This window comes from Sorex fumeus, unplaced genomic scaffold, assembly GCF_029834395.1.
Source record: "Sorex fumeus unplaced genomic scaffold, SorFum_2.1 ptg000169l, whole genome shotgun sequence".
Taxonomy (NCBI): Eukaryota; Metazoa; Chordata; class Mammalia; order Eulipotyphla; family Soricidae; genus Sorex; species Sorex fumeus.
This window is the reverse complement of record NW_026606226.1, coordinates 1,900,132-1,919,107: the sequence shown is the minus strand read 5'-3', so window position 1 is coordinate 1,919,107 and position 18,976 is coordinate 1,900,132. Positions and strand designations below refer to the sequence as shown.

The 18,976-nt window shown below is 48.3% G+C and overlaps 1 protein-coding gene across 1 annotated transcript; it reads left to right on the top strand.

Moving 5' to 3' along the window:
• The first annotated feature begins 3,276 nt into the window (after positions 1–3,276).
• On the top strand, positions 3,277–16,883 carry PAFAH1B2 (platelet activating factor acetylhydrolase 1b catalytic subunit 2). Its single transcript, XM_056107698.1, has 5 exons — positions 3,277–3,364; positions 7,301–7,390; positions 9,222–9,338; positions 11,611–11,733; positions 16,137–16,883. Exons 1-5 carry the CDS (start codon positions 3,284–3,286, stop codon positions 16,413–16,415), a joined length of 690 nt encoding a protein of 229 aa, XP_055963673.1. The 5' UTR covers positions 3,277–3,283; the 3' UTR covers positions 16,416–16,883.
• The last annotated feature ends 2,093 nt before the right edge of the window (positions 16,884–18,976 follow it).

Sequence of the window (18,976 nt, the reverse complement as noted above, 5' to 3'; positions counted from 1 at the left end):
TCTCTAGGCTCAGTTTGCTTTACTGTTCAAAAGTGTTGCGAGTCTCAGGCATCAGTGAGACTGACTGTGAAAGCTACTTTGTATTGTCAGGTTTTGATTTGGCCAACTAATAAAAAATCCAAGTGTTTTGAGTGCACAAAGAAACAAATTTTGTGTTCAGAGGCTCTGCCCTTGTAGAGCGTGAAGGGTGACCTTGTATTCACATTAGAGGAAAAAAAGCCAGCTGGGATCCGCAGTTCTCCGAGTCCTACCTGCCTGGTAGTCTCCAGGAAAGGGACAAATTCTGTTTCTCAAGCTTATCTGTATAACTTTTTCCTTTTGCCCGTGGAGAACTTGATGTTTTTGTCTTTGCTTTTTTGGGTCACACCCAGCGATGTTCAGGGGTTGCTCCTGGCTCTACACCAAGGAATTTCTCCTGGCGGTGCTTGGGGGACCATATGGGATGCGGGAATCGAACCCAGGTTGGCCATGTGCAAGGCAAACGCCCTACCTGCTGTGCTATGGCTCCAGCCCCTTGTGAAGAAATTTAAGAGCAGATGAAAGTGTATCAGACGCTGTTAAGTCCAGGGTGAGAGCTCCGACAGGCGTGAATGCTTTAAGCCAGTGAAGGACCTGGCTTTGATCCCCATCACTGCTGGGTAAAAAAGGAAATTTGGGTAGCACTAATGGAACTTCTAAATCAATGGAATTCATGAGAATCTGTCCTGTTTCATATTGTTATCTTCTATGTAGAACCTGAGCACTCTTGTTCAAGTGTAATCCCTCAGCAATGTTGGGTGTGGCCCTAAAACCAAAACTAAATGATTAGCAGAGCACTTAACACTGTCTGGCAAATTATTTATTTTTGTAGTACCAGAGATTGTGCTTGGGCCTTCATACTTAATGGGCAAGTAATGTTACTCTTTGGTTGATTTTTAAATTCCCAGTTGCAGTGATTATTTCAGTAGTTCATCTGTTGAAATCTCTCTGAAAATCCACATCTCCAAACTGAATCATAGATCTAACGCTTTGCGGGAGGCTGGGGGGCCTTTTTGGGCCACAGTGGCAATACTCAGAGGGTACTCCTGGCTCTGCACTTAAGAATTATTCCTGACGGTGGGGACCATATGGGATGCCAGGGATTGAATCCGGTTGGCAGCATGCAAGGCAAATGCCCTACCCACTGTACTATCGCTCTAACCCCCATGCCTAGCTTCTTAAATCAGGTCACAACCCCAGATGGTATCTGAATGTGGGAGTCATGAAAAAAAAATTTTGGCGACAGAACAAGGTTTCTGAAGGCACAACTGCCAAAATTATTCAAAATCAGCTGCATAATGAACCCGAGGTATTTCTGGTATCTCAGGCCAAAAGAGATGGTGAGTGGGAGTTTAAGCAGCCCTGGTCTAAAGAGATTGTCTAGTTTATGTAGCGGTCAGAGGTCCCTGGCTGATTTGGCCTCCCTGCCCCTTCCACACCCCACCACCCCCAAAAACCACTCTGTGCCCTACTCCCAATCTTACCTTTTTTTGGTTACTGTTTTGGGTCACACTCACTCAGGGCTTACTCCTGTCTATTCTCAGGGATCACTTCTGGTGGGTGGGACCAGGGTCAGCCCCCTGCAAGGTGAGCCCCCTACACACTAACATACACAGACACAAGACATAATAGGCTGTCATCTTTCCATTCCACCAAATGTACCTGTTAATTTTTTTGGGTCCCACCCTGCAGTACTCAGCTTATTCCTGGCTCTGCCCTCAGGGATCACTCCTTGGAGGAGCTTGGGGGGCAATATGGGATGCCGGGGATGGAACCCGGCTTGACCATGTGCAAGGCAAGCACCTTACTGCCACTCTCCAGCCCCAAATGTACCTTTTTAGGAAAAGAAGCAATGTTTCACAGTTGTACTTCAGGCTGTTCACCGCCCTGCCCCGCCCTTGTTCTGATATCCCTACTTTGGGAAACACTGATATATTCCCTGCTGAAGGGGACCAGGAAGATACCTAGTGGTTAATGCATGCTTTGCATCCAGGAAGCCTGAGTTTCATCCCCCAAACAAGAGGGGAAAACCTACCCTATTTTTTCTTTAGAAAAATGGGGAGGGGCCATACCTGGCTGCTCTCAGGGATCACCCCTGGCAGGCTCTGCGAACCATATGCAGTGCCAGGGATCGAATATGGGCGAGCCACATGAATGCATCACCAGGAGAGACCCCTGAGCCACAAGTGTGGCCCTGAAAACAAAAAAATATGGACCTGGGCTGTGGATCCTATTTTTCAGTCGGAAAAACGGGCTTAGTGGGACGGGAGTGATAGTGTGCAGTGAGGTTGGGCATTTGCTTTGCACATGGCCTACCCAGATTCCATCCCTGGCACCACGTGTGGTCCCCAGAGCCGCCAGGAGTGATCGCTGAGCACTTCTGGGTGTGGCTCCCAATCAGGCTCACCTTTTTGTTTTTTCTTTCCTTTTGCCGCATTCCATAGTACCTTTGTCCTGGTATTTTGTAACTGGTGGATTCTAATCACCGCTGTGGCGGTTCTCCAGTCTGTAACTCTAAATAGACCAAAAGGCCTTAAAGTTGATGCCATTGGACTGAGTGTCTTAATTCCTAGTGCCATTTAGTACTGACAATGGCATGTAACTTTGTGCTATTAATATCAATGCAGAGTGTGTCCTTGGAGCAGGCCTAGGGAATGCCGTGCACTCTTCCTAGATGAGTATTCAGATGCATCCGGAAGTTCAGTGCAGCTGAATATAGTAATCAGGTCCTGGAACGGTGTTCTGCTGAAAATACAGCCAGTTGTTTAGTTTATAGACAGAAGGACTCTTGTTATTTAAATTGTTATTTAGTGGGGCTGGAGCGATAGTACAGCGGATTGGGCGTTTGCCTTGCACGTGGCCGACCTGGGTTCTATTCCCAGCATCCCAATGGTTCCCTGAGCACCGCCAGGAGTGATTCCTGAGTGCAGAGCCAGGAGTAACCCCTGAGCATTGCTGGGTGTGACAAAAAAAAAAAAAAGGAAAAAAATTGTGGGGCCAGAGCAATAGTACAGTGGGTAGGATGTTTGCCTTGCACACAGCTGACCTGGGTTCAGTCCCCGGCATCCCATATGGTCCCGCGAGCACCTCCAGGAGTAATTCCTGAGTGTAGAACCAGGAATAACCCCAGAGCATCGCTGGGTGTCACCCAAAAAGCAAAAAAAAAAAAAAATTGTTATTTAAAACCTGACCTGCTATAATACTTAAGTAAATGGTGATGAATAATGAATGAACCAGAACATACATTTCCCCCCTCAGGTGTAGAATGAGCCAAGGAGACTCCAACCCAGCAGCTATTCCACATGCGGCCGAAGATATTCAAGGAGATGACAGGTGGATGTCTCAGGTAGGAAGTACACGTGTTTATTCACTAAGAGGAGTCACTTCAGGGTTTGCCTGAAGAGGCAGGGGAAGGATGTTAATGGTCAGCTGGAATTTGTTACAACAAATAAAAATCAAACTTAAAAATGTTACAACCAGGGCCAGAGCAATAACACAGCAGGTAGGGCATTTGCCTTGCGTGCGGCCGACCAGGGTTCAATCCCTGGCATCCTCTATAGTCACCCAAGCACCGCCAGGAGTGATTCCTGAGTGCAGAGCCAGGAATAACCCCTGAACATCTCTGGGTGTGACCCAAAAAGAAAAAAAAAAGTCACACTCTAACCAGTCCAGTGTTGGAACTAAGGAATGCCTAGAAAGCCTGGATGTTGCCTTTATCATTCTTAGATCATAAGGCCCTACAGGTCTTTGTGTTGTTTTTAGCGTGGTGTGTGATCAAATCTGCAGCTTCACCCAACCAAGACAGTGCTTTACCTCTGAGCCTGGGCCCACGGTGTTTCTTCCCTTTTTTTTTTTTCCTCATTACCAATTAGCGCTTTTTTTGTGGGGAGGGGGGTCACTCCTGGCTCTGTGCTCAGGAATTACCCCTGGTGGTGCTCAGGGGACCATGTGGGATGCTGGGAATTGAATCCGGGTCAGCCGTGTGCAAGGCAAACGCCCTACCCACTGCGCTATCGCTCCAGCCCCACCAATTAGCTTTTTATTGAGGATTCAGATTAATTAGGTAACAAGGTGCAACATTAAGATCAATAGATCTAAAACTTTTTTTTTTTTGCGGGTTAGAGCTAAAAAATTATGTCAACATTGTTGTACCTGGTCGCAGGGTTGCTAAGTGCTGGACTAAGAATTTATTTTTGAGCTTTTTGTCGCTTCAGGAGGTACGGCCACAAAGTCCAGACAGTTCTGGATCTATGGTCTGGGCAGCCCACAGTTTTTCTTTCAGGTTTTCTAAATTTCGAAGTAATTTCAAAATTGCATGTTAAAAAGGTGTTGCGAATTCTACCCTTCTACTTGCCTTGTCTTCAGGAACAGTGGTCACTTCTGCCCACTCTGTCGGCTCGCCTGTTTATCCGCATGCCAGTGGACCTTTCATATGCACTGTTTCTATTTAATAGTAGTTGGCAGTCATATTTGTCACCCATCGTGCTTTCTTTTTTCTTTTTTTTTCTTTTGGGTCACACCCAGCAATGCTAAGGGTTTACTCCTGACTCTGCTCTCAGGAATCACTCCTGGTGGCGCATGGGGGACCAGATGGGGTCCAGGGGTTGAACCTGGGTTGGCCGCATGCAAGGCAAACACCCTACCCACTGTACTATCGTTCCGGCCTCCCATCATGCTTTCTAAGGAAATTTTCTAGTGCTGGAGAGAGAGCACAGTGGGTAAGGCGCTTGCTTGGCACACAGCCATCCCAGGTTTGATCCCCGGCACCCATATGGTCGCTAACCCCACCCGGCTTGGTCCCTGAGTGCAAAGCCAGGAGTAAGCCCTGAACTCTGCCCCTTCTCCCCACCCGCTCACAATCCCCCAACTGTTCTCTGTGGTTATTTAACATGAACGGGGGATCCCCCCCCCGTGTGCTGAGGGACCACTTCTGGCCCATGGGACCGTGTGTGGTGCTGGTCAGCAGGCACCCTCGGAGAGTGGGCTTGGTGGACCCAGGGCTCATAGGGTGAAGTGGCCTGTCCTGAATTGAGGCGAGAAAGAGCCGCCTCCAGCCTCTGGCCTGAGTCTGATCTTTTACTCTCCTGGGAGTAGGGGTGGGACACACTTTATGGCTCTGCCTAGGGATCACTCCTCGCCGGTTCAGGGGGTCCCTGTGAGGTGCCTGGGATTGGACCCAGGTAGACGATGTGCTAGGCAAACACCTTCTCCAGCCCCCCCATATAATCAGTTTTTCTTTCTCCTTTTTATTTTATTTTATTTATTTATTTTGCTTTTTGGGTCACACCCAGCGATGCTCAGGGGTTACTCCTGGCTCTGCACTCAGGAGTTACTCCTGGCGGTGCTCAGGGGACCATATGGGATGCTGGGAATTGAACCCCGGGTTGGGCCGCATGCAAGGCAAACGCCCTACCCGCTGTGCTATCACTCCAGCCCCACTCTCTCCTTTTTATTTCTTCTAGTTTCCATCCCTCTATAGAAATGGAGTGGAGCTGTGTGCTCTGGCTGCTCGTGGCACAGTGCTCTGAGGTCGTATATGCTGTGATGTGGTACTCACACACGTGGTTCTGGTGTTTGTGCGTTTTCTTGCTGGCACAGTCCTTTCACATCATTAGTTGACAGTGTCTCACATTTCATACCTGACTGTCCCAGCCCCAGAGCTGCCCGGACCAGCCTTGGTGTGTGTGGATGGCACCGAGTATGGAACTCGTGACCACATGCTTGCAAGGAAGGCCCTTTTTAGGCGCTGAGCTGCCCCCTCGGCCCCAGTAGTAGTGACTCTTCGTGGGTTTCACATCACATACAGCTGTGCCCAGGAGCTTCTTTGAGGCTGGTGCTCGTGGAGGTAGGAGTGGGGGAGTGGGGGTGTCACTCCTGGTGCTACTTAGGAAGCTGCAGTGCAGAAAGTTGGTGCCTCCAACACACCGTGCATGCAGTTTCCATCCCAGCTCCTCCAAAAGAGTTTTTATTTTTTGGGGGGGGGAGGGTCACACCCAGCAATGCACAGGGGTTATTCCTGGCTCTGCATTTAGGAATTACCCCTGGCAGTGCTCAGGGGACCATATGGGATGCTGGGAATCGAACCCGGGTCAGCCGCGTGCAAGGCAAACGCCCTACCCACTGTCCTATCACTCTGGACCCAAAGGAAAATTTTTTTAAACATCTTCTTTGCACAGAATAAGTATGTAAGAATAAACGATAAACTCTTCAGAGTCTGGTGCCAGAGCGATAGTACTGGGAGCAGGGCGCTTGCGTTGCACACCACCAACCCGGGTTTGATCCCCGGCACCCCATGTGGTCCTTAGAGCATGCCAGGAGTGATCCCTGAGCACCACCATCTGTGGCACAAAAACCAAAAACCAGACAGTCCAGGGATTAAGGTGTGTGCCTTGCTTGTTGGACTCTGGCTCTAATCTGGCAGTACATACCTACCCACAGAGCAGGGTAATAAGCCCTCAGCACTGCTGGGTGTGGCCCTCCCAAATAAAGGAAGAGCCTAGATCAGCAGCGTTTCACATGCGGAGGCCCAGGTGTGATCCCCAGGAACACTTGGTCCCCTGAGTCCCTCCGGGCATGGCTCCAAACCAAAACAGGAAAGAGGGAAAGATAAACTTCAAGACCAGAGACATAACCCGGTGGGCGGAATGTGAGCTGTGCACCTAAGAGCCTCTAGTTTGGCCGTGATTCTGCAGCCCAGCCAAATGACTCCTGAAACTCCCCCGAAACAACCGTGGAAGTGTATTTTTCTGTTCTGGTTCAGTAGACTCCCAATTTTCTTGAACATGCCCGACTAATCAATATGTTATGGGTGGAAAGAAAGTTCTAGCAAGGTTGCAGGTGTGATTGACTGTAGACGTGAGGACTTGGCCGCAGAGATGGCTCCAGGAGCTGAGTGCATGTGAGGGGCAGCTTTGATCTCAGTACCCCGTGCTCCCACGAGCACAGAGCCGGGAGCAGCCTCAAAGCACTATAACACCCCTTATGTCCTCCCTGCCCCCCTTCCCCCCCAGAAAAGAGGACAAAACTTAGAACCAGAACAGGTAGAATGTTTAACCACACACTGCTTAACTGGTTAGGCCATAGAGATCTCACAGGGGTCAGGCGTGGCCAGAGAGAGCACAGCGGGTAGGGCACTTGCCTTGCTCTGGCCAACCTACGTGTTGGCCTACGTGTACCTCACGTGTTCCCTTGCGAACTGCCGGATGTAGCCCCTAAACAAACAAATCTTATAGGGAGAGAACTGTTAAGTTTTAATTGTTCTTTTTTATTCCCCCCAAATCAGCACAACAGATTTGTCCTGGACTGTAAAGACAAAGAGCCTGACGTCTTGTTTGTGGGGGACTCCATGGTACAGCTCATGCAGCAGTATGAGGTAGGTGGGGGGCTCTGTGGTACAGCTGATGGGGCGGTATGAGGTAACTGTGGCAGGTCCACGGTGCAGTTTTTCCTTTTGTGGGGTTGGGGGAGGGGAGCACCCAGGAATGCCCTGGGATCACTCCCAGCTCTGCACTCAAGAATCACTTTTTTTTTAAAAATTTTTATTAGTGAAACACCATGGAGTACAGTTGTAGACTTACAAATTTTTGTGCTTGGGTTTCAGTTATACAATGATCAAATACCCATCCCTCCACCAGTGCCCATTTCCCACCACCACTGATCCCAGTATCCCTCCCACCCCCCATCCCCCAATCCCACCCTGCCTCTGTGACAGGGCATTCCCCTTTGTTCTCTCTCTCCTTTTGGGTGCTGTGGTTTACAAAAGAGGCATTGAGTGGCAATCATGTTTGGTCTATAGTCTACTTTCAGCTTGCTTCTCCCATCCTGGGAGGATCCTCCCAACACCCTTTACTTGGTGCTCCCTTCTCTATCTGAGCTGCCTTTTCCCCTAGCATGTGTGGCTGGCCTCCAAGCCATGGAGTGAACCTCCTGGTACTTAATCTCGGCTATTCTTGGGTGTTAGTCTCCTATTTTGTTACTTTATGTTCCCCAGATGAATGCAATCTTTCTGTGTCTGTCCCTCTCTTTCTGACTCATTTCGCTTAGTATGATACTTTCCATGGAGTACCACTTGTATGTAAATTTCACGATTTCATCTTTTCTAACAGCTACATAGTACTCCATTCTGTAGATGTCCCAAAGTTTCTTTAACCAGTCATCTCTTCTCGGGCACTCAGGTTTTTTCCAGATTCTGGCTATTGTACTGTTTTTGGCATATCGAGTATGCCACAGGTAGCTTGCCAGGCTCTGCTGACATGTAATTTTGTAATGATGGGTCTCTTTCCCCTCACCCTGAAAGAGCCTCCAATACGGCAGCGTTGGGAAAGACGACTAAGGAGAGGCTGATAAAATCTCGGGACTGGGACAAATGGAGACGTTACTGGTGTCCGCTCGAGTAGATCGATGAACAATGGGATGACAGTGGCTATTGTAAATAGTGCTGCAATGAACAAACAAGTACAGATGTCACTTCGACTATACTTTTTTGCCTCTCTGGGATATATTCCTAGGAGTGGTATTGCTGGGTCAAATGGGAGCTCAATTTCTAATTTTTTTGAGAATAGTCCATACTGTTTTCCAAAAGGGCTAAACCAGTCGGCATTCCCACCAGCAGTGAAGGAGGGTCCCTTTCTCCCCACATCCGCACCAATACCGGTTGCTTTTGTTCTTTTGGATGTGGGCTCAAGAATCACTTTTGGCAGTGCTTGGGGGTGCCGAGGATTGGACTTGGATTGACCACACGCAAGTCAAGCGCCCTACCCACTGCATCATCACTTCGGCCCCCTCTTTATTTTTTTAAATAGTTGAATAAAGGGAGAATTTATTGAGTTGACAACTTCACTCTAAATGTTGATGCTTCGTTAAGGTCGTTAGGTTGATTGACTTGTTTTTTTTTTGAGCAGAGATCTGATGCTGCTTTATGGTGGTGGGAAATGTGCACTGGTGGAGGGATGGGTGTTCGATGATTGTGTGACTGAAATTCAATCATGAAAGCTTTGTAACTGTATCTCACAGTGATTCAGTTAAAAAAAAATAGAGGTGACCAGTGTCATTTTCATGTCCTTTTAGATAGGAAGTATCTCACTCTTTGCTTTGTTGTGTTTGAATGGAGATAACGGTTTATTTCAAGTTCCTCACCAACCCATTACAATTGACGGATTTTATTTCCCACTAATTTTGGCTTTAATGAAATTTCCTCTTTCTAGATATGGCGGGAGCTGTTTTCCCCACTTCATGCACTGAATTTTGGAATTGGGGGAGACACAACAAGACATGTTTTATGGAGACTAAAGAACGGCGAACTGGAGAATATTAAACCGAAGGTGGAATTAAATTTTGTATTTTTTTTTGTTTTGTTTTAGGGCCACATCTGGTGGTGCTCAGGGCTTACTTTTCCCTCTGTGCTCAGTGGTCTGAGGTCACGCCTGTTGGTGCTCAGGACCATATGTGCCAGTGATCCAGCCAGGGTTGGTCACGCACAAGTCACCTTAACCTCTGTTTGGTATTCCAGGGCCTGAACTTTGTTTTCTGGCCCTGAACTTAATTCTTAAAGAATATCATTAATCTTGAGACTTTTTTGAGAGGGAAATTGTCTCTAATTTAAAATCAAAGTAGAGCCACAGCGGGGAGGGCATTTGTCTCACACGCGGCCAACCCGGGTTCTATCCCCAGCATCCCATATGGTCCCCCAAGCACCACCAGGGGTAATTCCTGTGTGCAGAGCCAGGAATAACCCCTGTGCATCACCGGGTGTGACCCAAAAAGCCAAAAATAAATGTAAAAAATTTTTATAATCAAAGAAAAAAAGTGCATCTTTAAAGCTCTTTCTCACTCTCACTCTTTTGCTTCCTGCCTTTTTGAAAATAAACAGTACTGTTGCTGCTTACAGACATTGCAAATAGATAGGTTTGATCAAGCCATCAGTGTGCTGCGTGTCGGGGTGGCAGTGCAGCTGTGAGACTCGTCTTTGCAGGGAACATTCCACTGATGGGGTCTAGTGTACTGTGGCCGTGAGTCTGTGAGGGCAGGAAACTGCCCAGCGGTGCCGCATTCCCCGCAGGAAGGACTTTTCTGTTTGTTTAACCCCTTAGCAAATGAGTTGTCAAGCCGTCCAAGTCTGTCTGCATGAAATCCGGAGCATCTGGGCACATGCATCTACATACACACGTGCCCCCAGTACCGTGTCGCACTGAGTTTTTTAATTTTTTTTTAATCTCAGTGAAAATTTGGGCTCGGGAGATAGCCCAATTCATAGAGCAAATATTTTCTCCTGGTCCTCTTAGATTTCACTTACAAAGTTTGGTTTTTGAGGGGCTGGAGAGATAGCACAGTGGGTAGGGCGTTTGCCTTGCAAGCAGCCGACCCTGGTTCGATTCCTAGCATCCCATATGGTCACCTGAGCACCGCCAGGAGTAACTCCTGAGTGCATGAGCCAGGAGTAACCCCCTGTGCATCGCGGGTGTGACCCAAAAAGGAAAAAAATAGTTTGGTTTTGAGCCATACCTTAATAGTGCTTAAGGGCTGCTCCTGACTCCGTGCTCAGGAGTCTGTCCTGCCAGAGCTCTGAGGACTCTGGTACCCCGAGGACTCTGCCCAGGACTGAGACAGGGAAGGGAAGCACCTTAACCCTGTATTATCTCTCTGACAACTCTTGACATGTTGAGGCTTTGTTTTTTTTTTGCTTTTGGGTCACACCTGGCGATGCACAGGGGTTACTCCTGGCTCTGTGCTCAGAAATTACTCCTGGCAGTGCTCAGGGGACCATATGGGATGCTGGGAATCGAACCTGGGCCGGCCGCGTGCAAGGCAAACGCCCTACCCGCTGTGCTGTCTCTCTAGCCCCCAGGCTTTTTTTTTGTAGTGTTTTTTTTTTTTATATAGTATTTTTCTAGCTTGTCTCATTACCTTTTTTTTTTCTTTTAGAGGTGTGGGGGAGTTGCCTCTTGGGACAGTGCTCCATGACTTCTTCTGACTCGTGCCTGGGATTTGTCCCTGATGGTGTTCAGGGGGCCATTCAGTACTGGGGATCAAACGTGGCCCTCCTGCATATGAAGCTCCATCCTATAAGCCATGTCTCTTGCCCTTTTATTATCACTTCTGTTTAATTTCTGTGTTCAAGGGATTTGCTTGTAGGTCCACCACAATGAAAGGATTCTTTAGTTTTCCCAAGTTGAATTTTCCTACTGAAGTGTTAATCTCTTTATTATAATAATTGGCCTGATAAGTATGAGGCACAAATCCGGATTTTAAGATAACTGCCCAGTTGAAGTTTGGTCATGCAGTTTGAGGTGTTCATCCTTGATTTTTCATTTTCTTTCGTTTTTAAATTTTATTTACTTATTTTTGCATTTTGGGATCACACCCGGCGATGCACAGGGATTACTCCTGAGGAATTACTCGTGGTACTTGGGGGATCATATGGGATGCCTACTGGGAATCAAACCCGGGTCGGCTGCGTGCAAGGCAAACGCCCTACCTGCTGTACTGTCATAGCTCAAACCCCTATTCTTGATTTTTTTTAAAGTGGGATTTCCATGTAAATGTTGGACACCCTGTTATTAGCTGGGTCTTCATCTCTTTCCCGCTTGATCGTAGGTCATTGTCGTCTGGGTAGGCACAAACAACCATGAAAACACTGCGGAGGAAGTAGCCGGTGGGATCGAGGCCATTGTGCAGCTCATCAACACAAGGCAACCACAGGCCAAAATCATCGTGTTGGTAGGTAGTCTTGAGGGGGTGGACATGACACCCCCTGTCAGAAGGTCAGGTGAGGATTCTCCAAAAACGAAGTTACTGAAAGACAGCCTTTGGGTGGAAACATGATTCTTGGAAGCTCTTGGCTGATACATCCCATATCCCGTTGTCTGAGCGGTCTCAGCATTTCCCACGCTAGCTGTGGGGTCCTCTTTCATCTGGTCATCCACGTTTAGAAGGGGAAGTCCTCTTTCTAGACTTAGGTAGCCTTGCTATTCTTATTCCTGTTTATTTACTTTTGGTTTGTTGGGACACACCCAGTGATGTTCTGGGCATAATCCTGGCTCTGCACTCAGGAATTATCCCCGACAGTGCTTGAGGGACCATAGGGGATACAGGGGGGCCAGGTCAGCTGCATGCAAGGCAAGTACCCTAGCAGCAGCTCTGTCTCTCCGGCCCTACTATTAATTTTAGGCTTTTCCTCAGGCCATATCCTAGTCCTGAGTCTCGTTTTATTAGACTTGGGTTTGGAGCTGGCTTGGATATGTTGTTCTGTTGCGCTGTTACTGATGTTACAGTGATCCATTTAGACTGCCTGAGACCTCAGATATCCTTTCCACCAGCAGATGAGTTGCTTTCTTTGTTAACCTCAGTCTGGAGGGAAAGTACTCTTTTTGTTTGTTTTGGTTTGGGGCCACATCTGGTGATGCTTGAGGTTACTCCTGGCTTTGCACTCAGGAGTCATTCGTGAAGGTGTTCAGGGAGCATATGGGATGCCAGGGATCGAACCCAGATTGGCCGCATGCAGAGCAGGAGCTTTACCCACTGTATTATGTCTCCAACCCCAGAAAGGGTTTTTTTTTTTTGTTTGTTTGTTTTTGGCATTTTGGGTCATACCTGGCGATGTACAGATGCTCAGGGGTTGCTCCTGGCTCTTCACTCAGGAATTACTCCTGGCGGTTCTCGGGGAACCATAAAGGATGCTGGAAATTGAACCCATGTCACTGCCGTGCACAAGGCAAATGTCCTACCCACTGTTCTCTTGTTACAGCAAGAAAGTAACTTTTTATAGAGTTAAAAGCATGAAGTCTTGGGGGCTGGAGCGATAGCACAGCGGGTAGGGCGTTTGCCTTGCACGCAGCTGACCCGGGTTCGATTCCCAGCATCCCATATGATCCCCCGAGCACCGCCAGGAGTAATGCCTGAGTCCATGAGCCAGGAGTAACCCCTGTGCATATCTGGGTGTGACCCAAAAAGCCAAAAAAAAAAAAAGCACGAAGTCTTTCTGGTCTCAGATGGTTTTTTGTTAGTTTGTTCCTTGGCGGGAGGGGAGTCACACTCAGTGGTATCCAGGCTTACTTCTGGCTCTGTATTCAGGGATCACTTCTGGTGGATCTCAGGCATGCTGGGGTTGCCGGGATGGAACCCAGGCTGGCTGCATGCAAGGCAAAGCACTGTACTTACTGCATTATCTCTAGTCACTGAGTGTTTCATTTGAGTTTAAAAGTTGACCCTATGGGCTGGAACAATAGCACAGCGGGTAGGGCGTTTGGTTTGCCTTGCACTCGGGCCAACCCGGGTTCAACTGCCAGCATCCCCGATGGTTCCCCTGAGCACCGCCAGGGATAATTCCTGAGTGCAGAGCCAGGAGTGACCCCTGTGCATCGCCGGGTGTGACCCAAAAAGCAAAAAAAAAAAAAAAAAAAAAAAAGTTGACCCTGTAGATAGTTTTTGTCAACTGCAGATTGTGAAATCTGATAAGGATTCAGTTCTTTGGGGTAAAGTATGTAGCTCAATGGTAAAGCGCATGCTTCATGCTTCGCATGTGTGAGACTCTCAGTGGGACCCCAGCATTTGCACAGGAGGACCATTTATTTAGTGAGTAGTAAAGGGTCGCTGTGTTCACGCATTGTCAACATCCTGCATAGACAGAAGGAACAAGTGTGTGTCAGTGTTGGTTTTGTTTGTGTGTTTGGGGGCCACTCCCAACAGTGCTCAGGACTCACTGCTAGTGCCATGGATATAAAGCAAGGCCTTAGTGAACTGGAGCAATCACATAGCAGGTAGAGTGTTTTCCTTGCACGAGGCCAACCCGGGTTCGATTCCCAGCATCCCATATGGTTCCCTGAGCACTGCCAGGGGTAATTCCTGAGCGCAGAGCCAGAGTAACCCCTGTGCATTGCTGGGTGTGACCCAAAAAGAAAAAAAAATAAATAAAATAAAGCAAGGCCTTAGCCCCTGTAGCCCACTCTCCAGACCTTGTGTTTGGATTTGATTCTTAGATGCCAAGACTTAACCTTTTTAATTACATCCTATTTATGTATTTCTTTGCATCCTGCCTTACTCCAGAAAGGATTATAAAGCATTAGGAGTGTGGCTGAGTGGTAATATACTTGGAATTCATATGTGAGGCCTTGACCTTAATCCCTAGCTCCACAAAGGGTTGTATTGGTAATAGTCTCCCTTATTGGTAATAGTCTCCCTTTGAACTATGGTATCTGGTACTTTATAGTTGATTATTGCATGAAGTTGCTATATAAATTCTTTATAAACAATTTGTTTCAACTAAACCCTGTTTTTGCTTTTGACATTTTTTTTTATGTAGGAGTACTGCTATTTATTCAGCCACTAATTAGGCTGATTGAATTAGGCATGAACTCCACGCTTTTGACTTTTGGACCACACCTAACTGTGCTTGGGGCTTATTCCTGGTTCTGTGCTCAGGAATCACTACTGGCAGGACATGAGGGACTGTTTGGGGATGCAAACCTGGGATTGAACCCAGGTTAGTCCTGGCAGTGCTCGGGAACCATATGGGATGCCGGGGATTGAAGCTGGGTCGGCCGTGTGCAAAGCAGATGCCCTGCCTGCTGTACTGTCGCTCCATCCCCTGTACCCATACTGTTTTTTTCTTTTTCTTTTTTTTAAGACATATGAGCTAGGGTTTGAGATTGAGCTCATTTGTGAAGTGCTGGACGCACCTGACATACTAGAATAGCTAGAGTTGGTCCAACCAACAGTGTGACAGATCTCTGGTTCTTTCTTGGAACTGTACAGTCGCAGCAAATTGGCCAAGGCCAATTGCTGGAAAAGTTCAACGTAAATCTGAAAAGGTCCTCATTTTTCAGTGTGTTTGCGGGGAGCCGACTTTGGGTCACACTGAGGAAATGCTCTGGAATCACTCCCGGCTCTGTGCTCAGGGTACCATTTGCAGTGCTGGACCGAACCAGAGTCCACCTCTCTGGTGGGAGGCCAGAGCCCGATCCCCTATCCTATCTCTCTGGCCCAATTTTTTGTTCAGATATCCATAGAAAATCTTACTAGGAAATAAGGCCCTGTCCGAGCAAGAATGGGGGAAAGGGTTGAAAGGGTTTTGCCGGTGCAGCTAACTTGGATGGCATCACGAGTCACAGTTACGGGACTATTTGTCGGGTCGGTTGAAATGATGCGAGGTGATTGCCGGCATGGAGTAGGCTTTGTTTACTAGAGGGCCGGGCCTCTGGTTTTTCTGAGAATTACCACATGGAGAAAGTGAAGAACAAAATTAGAATCCATCTGTGTTTTGCACCAGATTTGATGTGGCTCTGGTTCATTAAAACAGCATTTGTCCCCACTCTCTCGTGTGTGTATAGCAGAACAGATTGTCCTTGTGCAGATTCAAAAGTAGATGGGTGTCTGGCGTAGAGGAGGACTTGAAGGGAAGAGCAGCCCTTGGGGTGGGAAGTCCTGCAGTTTGCATTCATTGAGCTGACTGGTGATAAGTTCGCTAACCGTGTCACTGTCTGAATTCACAATGCAGAATGATAGGGAGGGGCCGGAGCGATAGTCCAGCAGGGAGGGCCTTTACCTTGCATGCGGCTGATCCGGGTTCGATCCCCAGCATCCTGTATGGATCCCCCGTGCCCCGCCAGGAGTACCCCCTGAACATTGTCACCCCAAAAGCCAAAAAATTGAAAAGAAAGATCTGGGAAAGTACTAATGATGCAAAAGCCAAGTGATTGAAAGGTAGACATGATACGTGGGACGAGAGACTGGAGCGTTGGAACAATCAGAAGGCGCCTAGTTTGGGGGAAGAACACACATTGGGGACCCCCGGAACTGGTTCTTACTGGGCGTTCAGCGTACAGTTCAGACAAATCAGGGACGATGCCAGAGCCTTAGTTGAGAGTGGGAAGACAGAGCCGAGCAGTTCAGGGACAGCAAGGAGATACTGGGAAGGCATTCTCAGGGAATCGTCACTAAAACCACCCTAAGTGGGGCTCCACATTCGAAAGGTGTGACAAGCACAAGATGTAGCAAGCGTCTCAGAAACGCCTTGAGATCATAAATAAAAAATCACTGCAAAACCAGGTGGTGTTTTTTTGTGGTTTGGTGGGTTTTGTTGTTGTTGTTGTCCCTCTTCTTACCTCTTCTCTGCTCCACCCCAGGGTTTGCTACCTCGAGGGGAGAAGCCCAACCCTTTGAGGCAAAAGAATGCCAGGGTGAACCAGCTCCTCAAGGTTTCTCTGCCGAAGCTTGCCAACGTCCAGCTCCTGGATACCGACGGGGGCTTCGTGCACTCGGACGGTGCCATCTCCTGCCACGACATGTTCGATTTCCTGCATCTCACAGGCGGGGGCTACGCCAAGATCTGCAAACCACTCCATGAACTGATCATGCAGCTGTTGGAGGAAACTCCCGAAGAGAAACAAACCATCATCGCCTGACCGGCCCCGGCAGAGTTCTAGCTTCCTCTGATCAGTTCTGTCACTGGCACTACAGAATCCTTCTCTTTCTTAAGGCACTTTGCATTGTAGAATGTTCCGGATGTTCCCATGTTTAGTGTTGGGAGGGGAGGAGGGATCTAGGCTTGTACATAGAAGGTTGGTCTGGTCTGACACGGGAGGAAAAGTTGCCAAGGAAGATTGTTTGAATTCAGTTGAAACCGGAAGGGGACTCTCGAGTGATGTGTGTGACACGTTCGGTTCCCACTGGGACAGCATCCAGCCTGAGCTGAGCAGAACGAAGATCCTTCTCTGGGCCCTTCTTTCTGTGGATTATGTCATGTATGATCGTCAGAATCACACCTACTTGGCTTTAAACCCAGCATTTCTTTCCAGTTTTAAGGTTCACGATTTAGCCTTTTGTTTTTATTTCGCTTTATCTGTGTGTGTTGACAGCATCTGCTTGGATGTGGAGATGCTGGAGTGACGTTGGTTCTGCTCTCGGTCTTTCCCGCTCCGTCTTGGTGGTAGGGGGTCTCGTTCCCACGCGGGGGACCCCGGAGGGCCCTGTGTCCGTGCTGCTGACTCTCGCGCCTGTGATAGACCTGCGCGCGCAGCCCTTCCGCGCTGTCCTCCTTCCCTTTTGGGGGGCTGCTCTTCGTTGCCATCGCAGATTTTTTAATGCATCTTTCACCTGGGCGCTCTGGAAGTCTGAGTCCCCGGCCGGTTGCCCTCCAAGCCTGTGCTGATTGATGTATAGCTCATTGTTGCTTGGTGTTCTGTGCTCTCGAGTCTGTGCAGTGCTCCCATCTACCGAGTTCTTGTTTGTTTGTTCTGCCCCTCATCCCGGTCACAGTTCCTGTTTTGGAGCCAAGGGGGCCATGGGAACAATCTCCCGGAACTCTCATTTCCTACCTACTCCGCAAGCCCTGGCGTTATTTCCAGCTTTAGAGTATCTTAAGGTGTGTGTGTATACATATAGGTCTATGTATACACACACACACATATTTTTTTTTCCCCTTCGATTGGTCTGGTTTTTAAATTATCAGTCCAGAAATTTTTGGCCTTCTCTCATAGGGATCCACGAAAAGCTGCTCTTCGGAACAGTCGTTCTGCATTTACCCCACCGCTGTTGTGAAACAAAGAACTCGTCAGTGTAACGTTCAGGGTTTCTCCTCCGTGTATCTTCACGGGGATTTCTTTCAAGAGTGCGCGTTCCTCACGGTTTACTTGAGCTGCAGGAGCTACCGCTTCGATGGGACAGTTCAGTAAACCATGGAACATGTACAACTGGATCCACACACGCATTTTGAGCTGGACCAGGTGGGTATCACAGTGACCCATCCAGATGTGCTTCGCAGTGGCTCTGCTACACGTTTCCAGTTTCTTTCCTAAGGCGCTCGTCTCCTGTTCTGCTTGGAAGGCAAGTGGCATTATGCTGGAGGGGACTTCCCGTCTGTGCCGGGAACCACCTTTTCAGAAGGGTAGAAGGCGGGGCTGCTCTTTTTCCTTTTCAAGCCTCTTCCTAGGATTTTTTTTTTTTGTCTTAAATACATCCTTTTCTGAATGTATCATGTCTTCATTAGCAACAGAAAATACAGTGTTTACCGAACTTGTTTACGATATTAAAATTCCTTTTATATTTTTAGTAGCCCGGTTCTTGAGTTTCAAGACCGATTTTTTTTCCCCTCCACTCCTTAGCTGAGGCATAGTTCTAGGGAGGAGAATTAATGAAGCCAGAATTGTGTGTGTGAAAAGACAGTTTCCTGCCCGGGTGTTTCGTTTGTCGGCGGGTGGGAATTTGGTCTGAATCAGCCCCTAAGGCCACTCCTGCAGCATGCGCTTTACACGTCCTTTGGCTGAGCGTTAAATGACCCCTCACTAGCCATCCTCCGGCTCCTGTGCTTACGTGCAGAAACTTCGGCGTCACGGATAGAGTTACCCCACTGGTAGCCTTTGGACCCCTAGCCTCTTCAATAAAGTCTGCCCTGTTGCTGATGTGCAGATACTGAGTCCGCTTGCATTTCTTTCCAGCTTTTTTCTGTTTCGTTCTGTTTGCTCTGCTTGAGGCAAAAAAATAACCCGTGACTCTCTTTCTTGATGGCCGTCACCGAAACTTCCTCTTCTCATCCCTCTTTGGATTTCTGTCCCTCCGCATAGCAAGGTCGCTATACATGTGATGCATCGTCCCCGTGAAACGTCCCCATCCGTTGCGATGCAGGGCCAGCCTTGCCGGCAGCTAGCAGAGGGAGTTACAGTTTCTCTTCCAGCAGGAACGGATTCTTCTGCCCACCCATGTTTTCCACAGCAGATGGCAGCCATGCTGCCAAGCTGAGGTGTCCTCGGGTCAGCAGAAGCTTGAAGCTGAACTGTCAAGTGTCCTAGGGATGTGGTGGCTGCGTAGTCTAGACTTCGGTGCTCAGGAGTACTCTGGCCACCGCCCAAAGCACATTTGGACTGTTGAGGGCCAACGCTGCACCTGACTCGACTGTCAAGAACCTTAAACTTCACTCCACCGCACCCCCACCCCCACACTCCCCCTCCCCAAAAAAAAAGCAACAAAT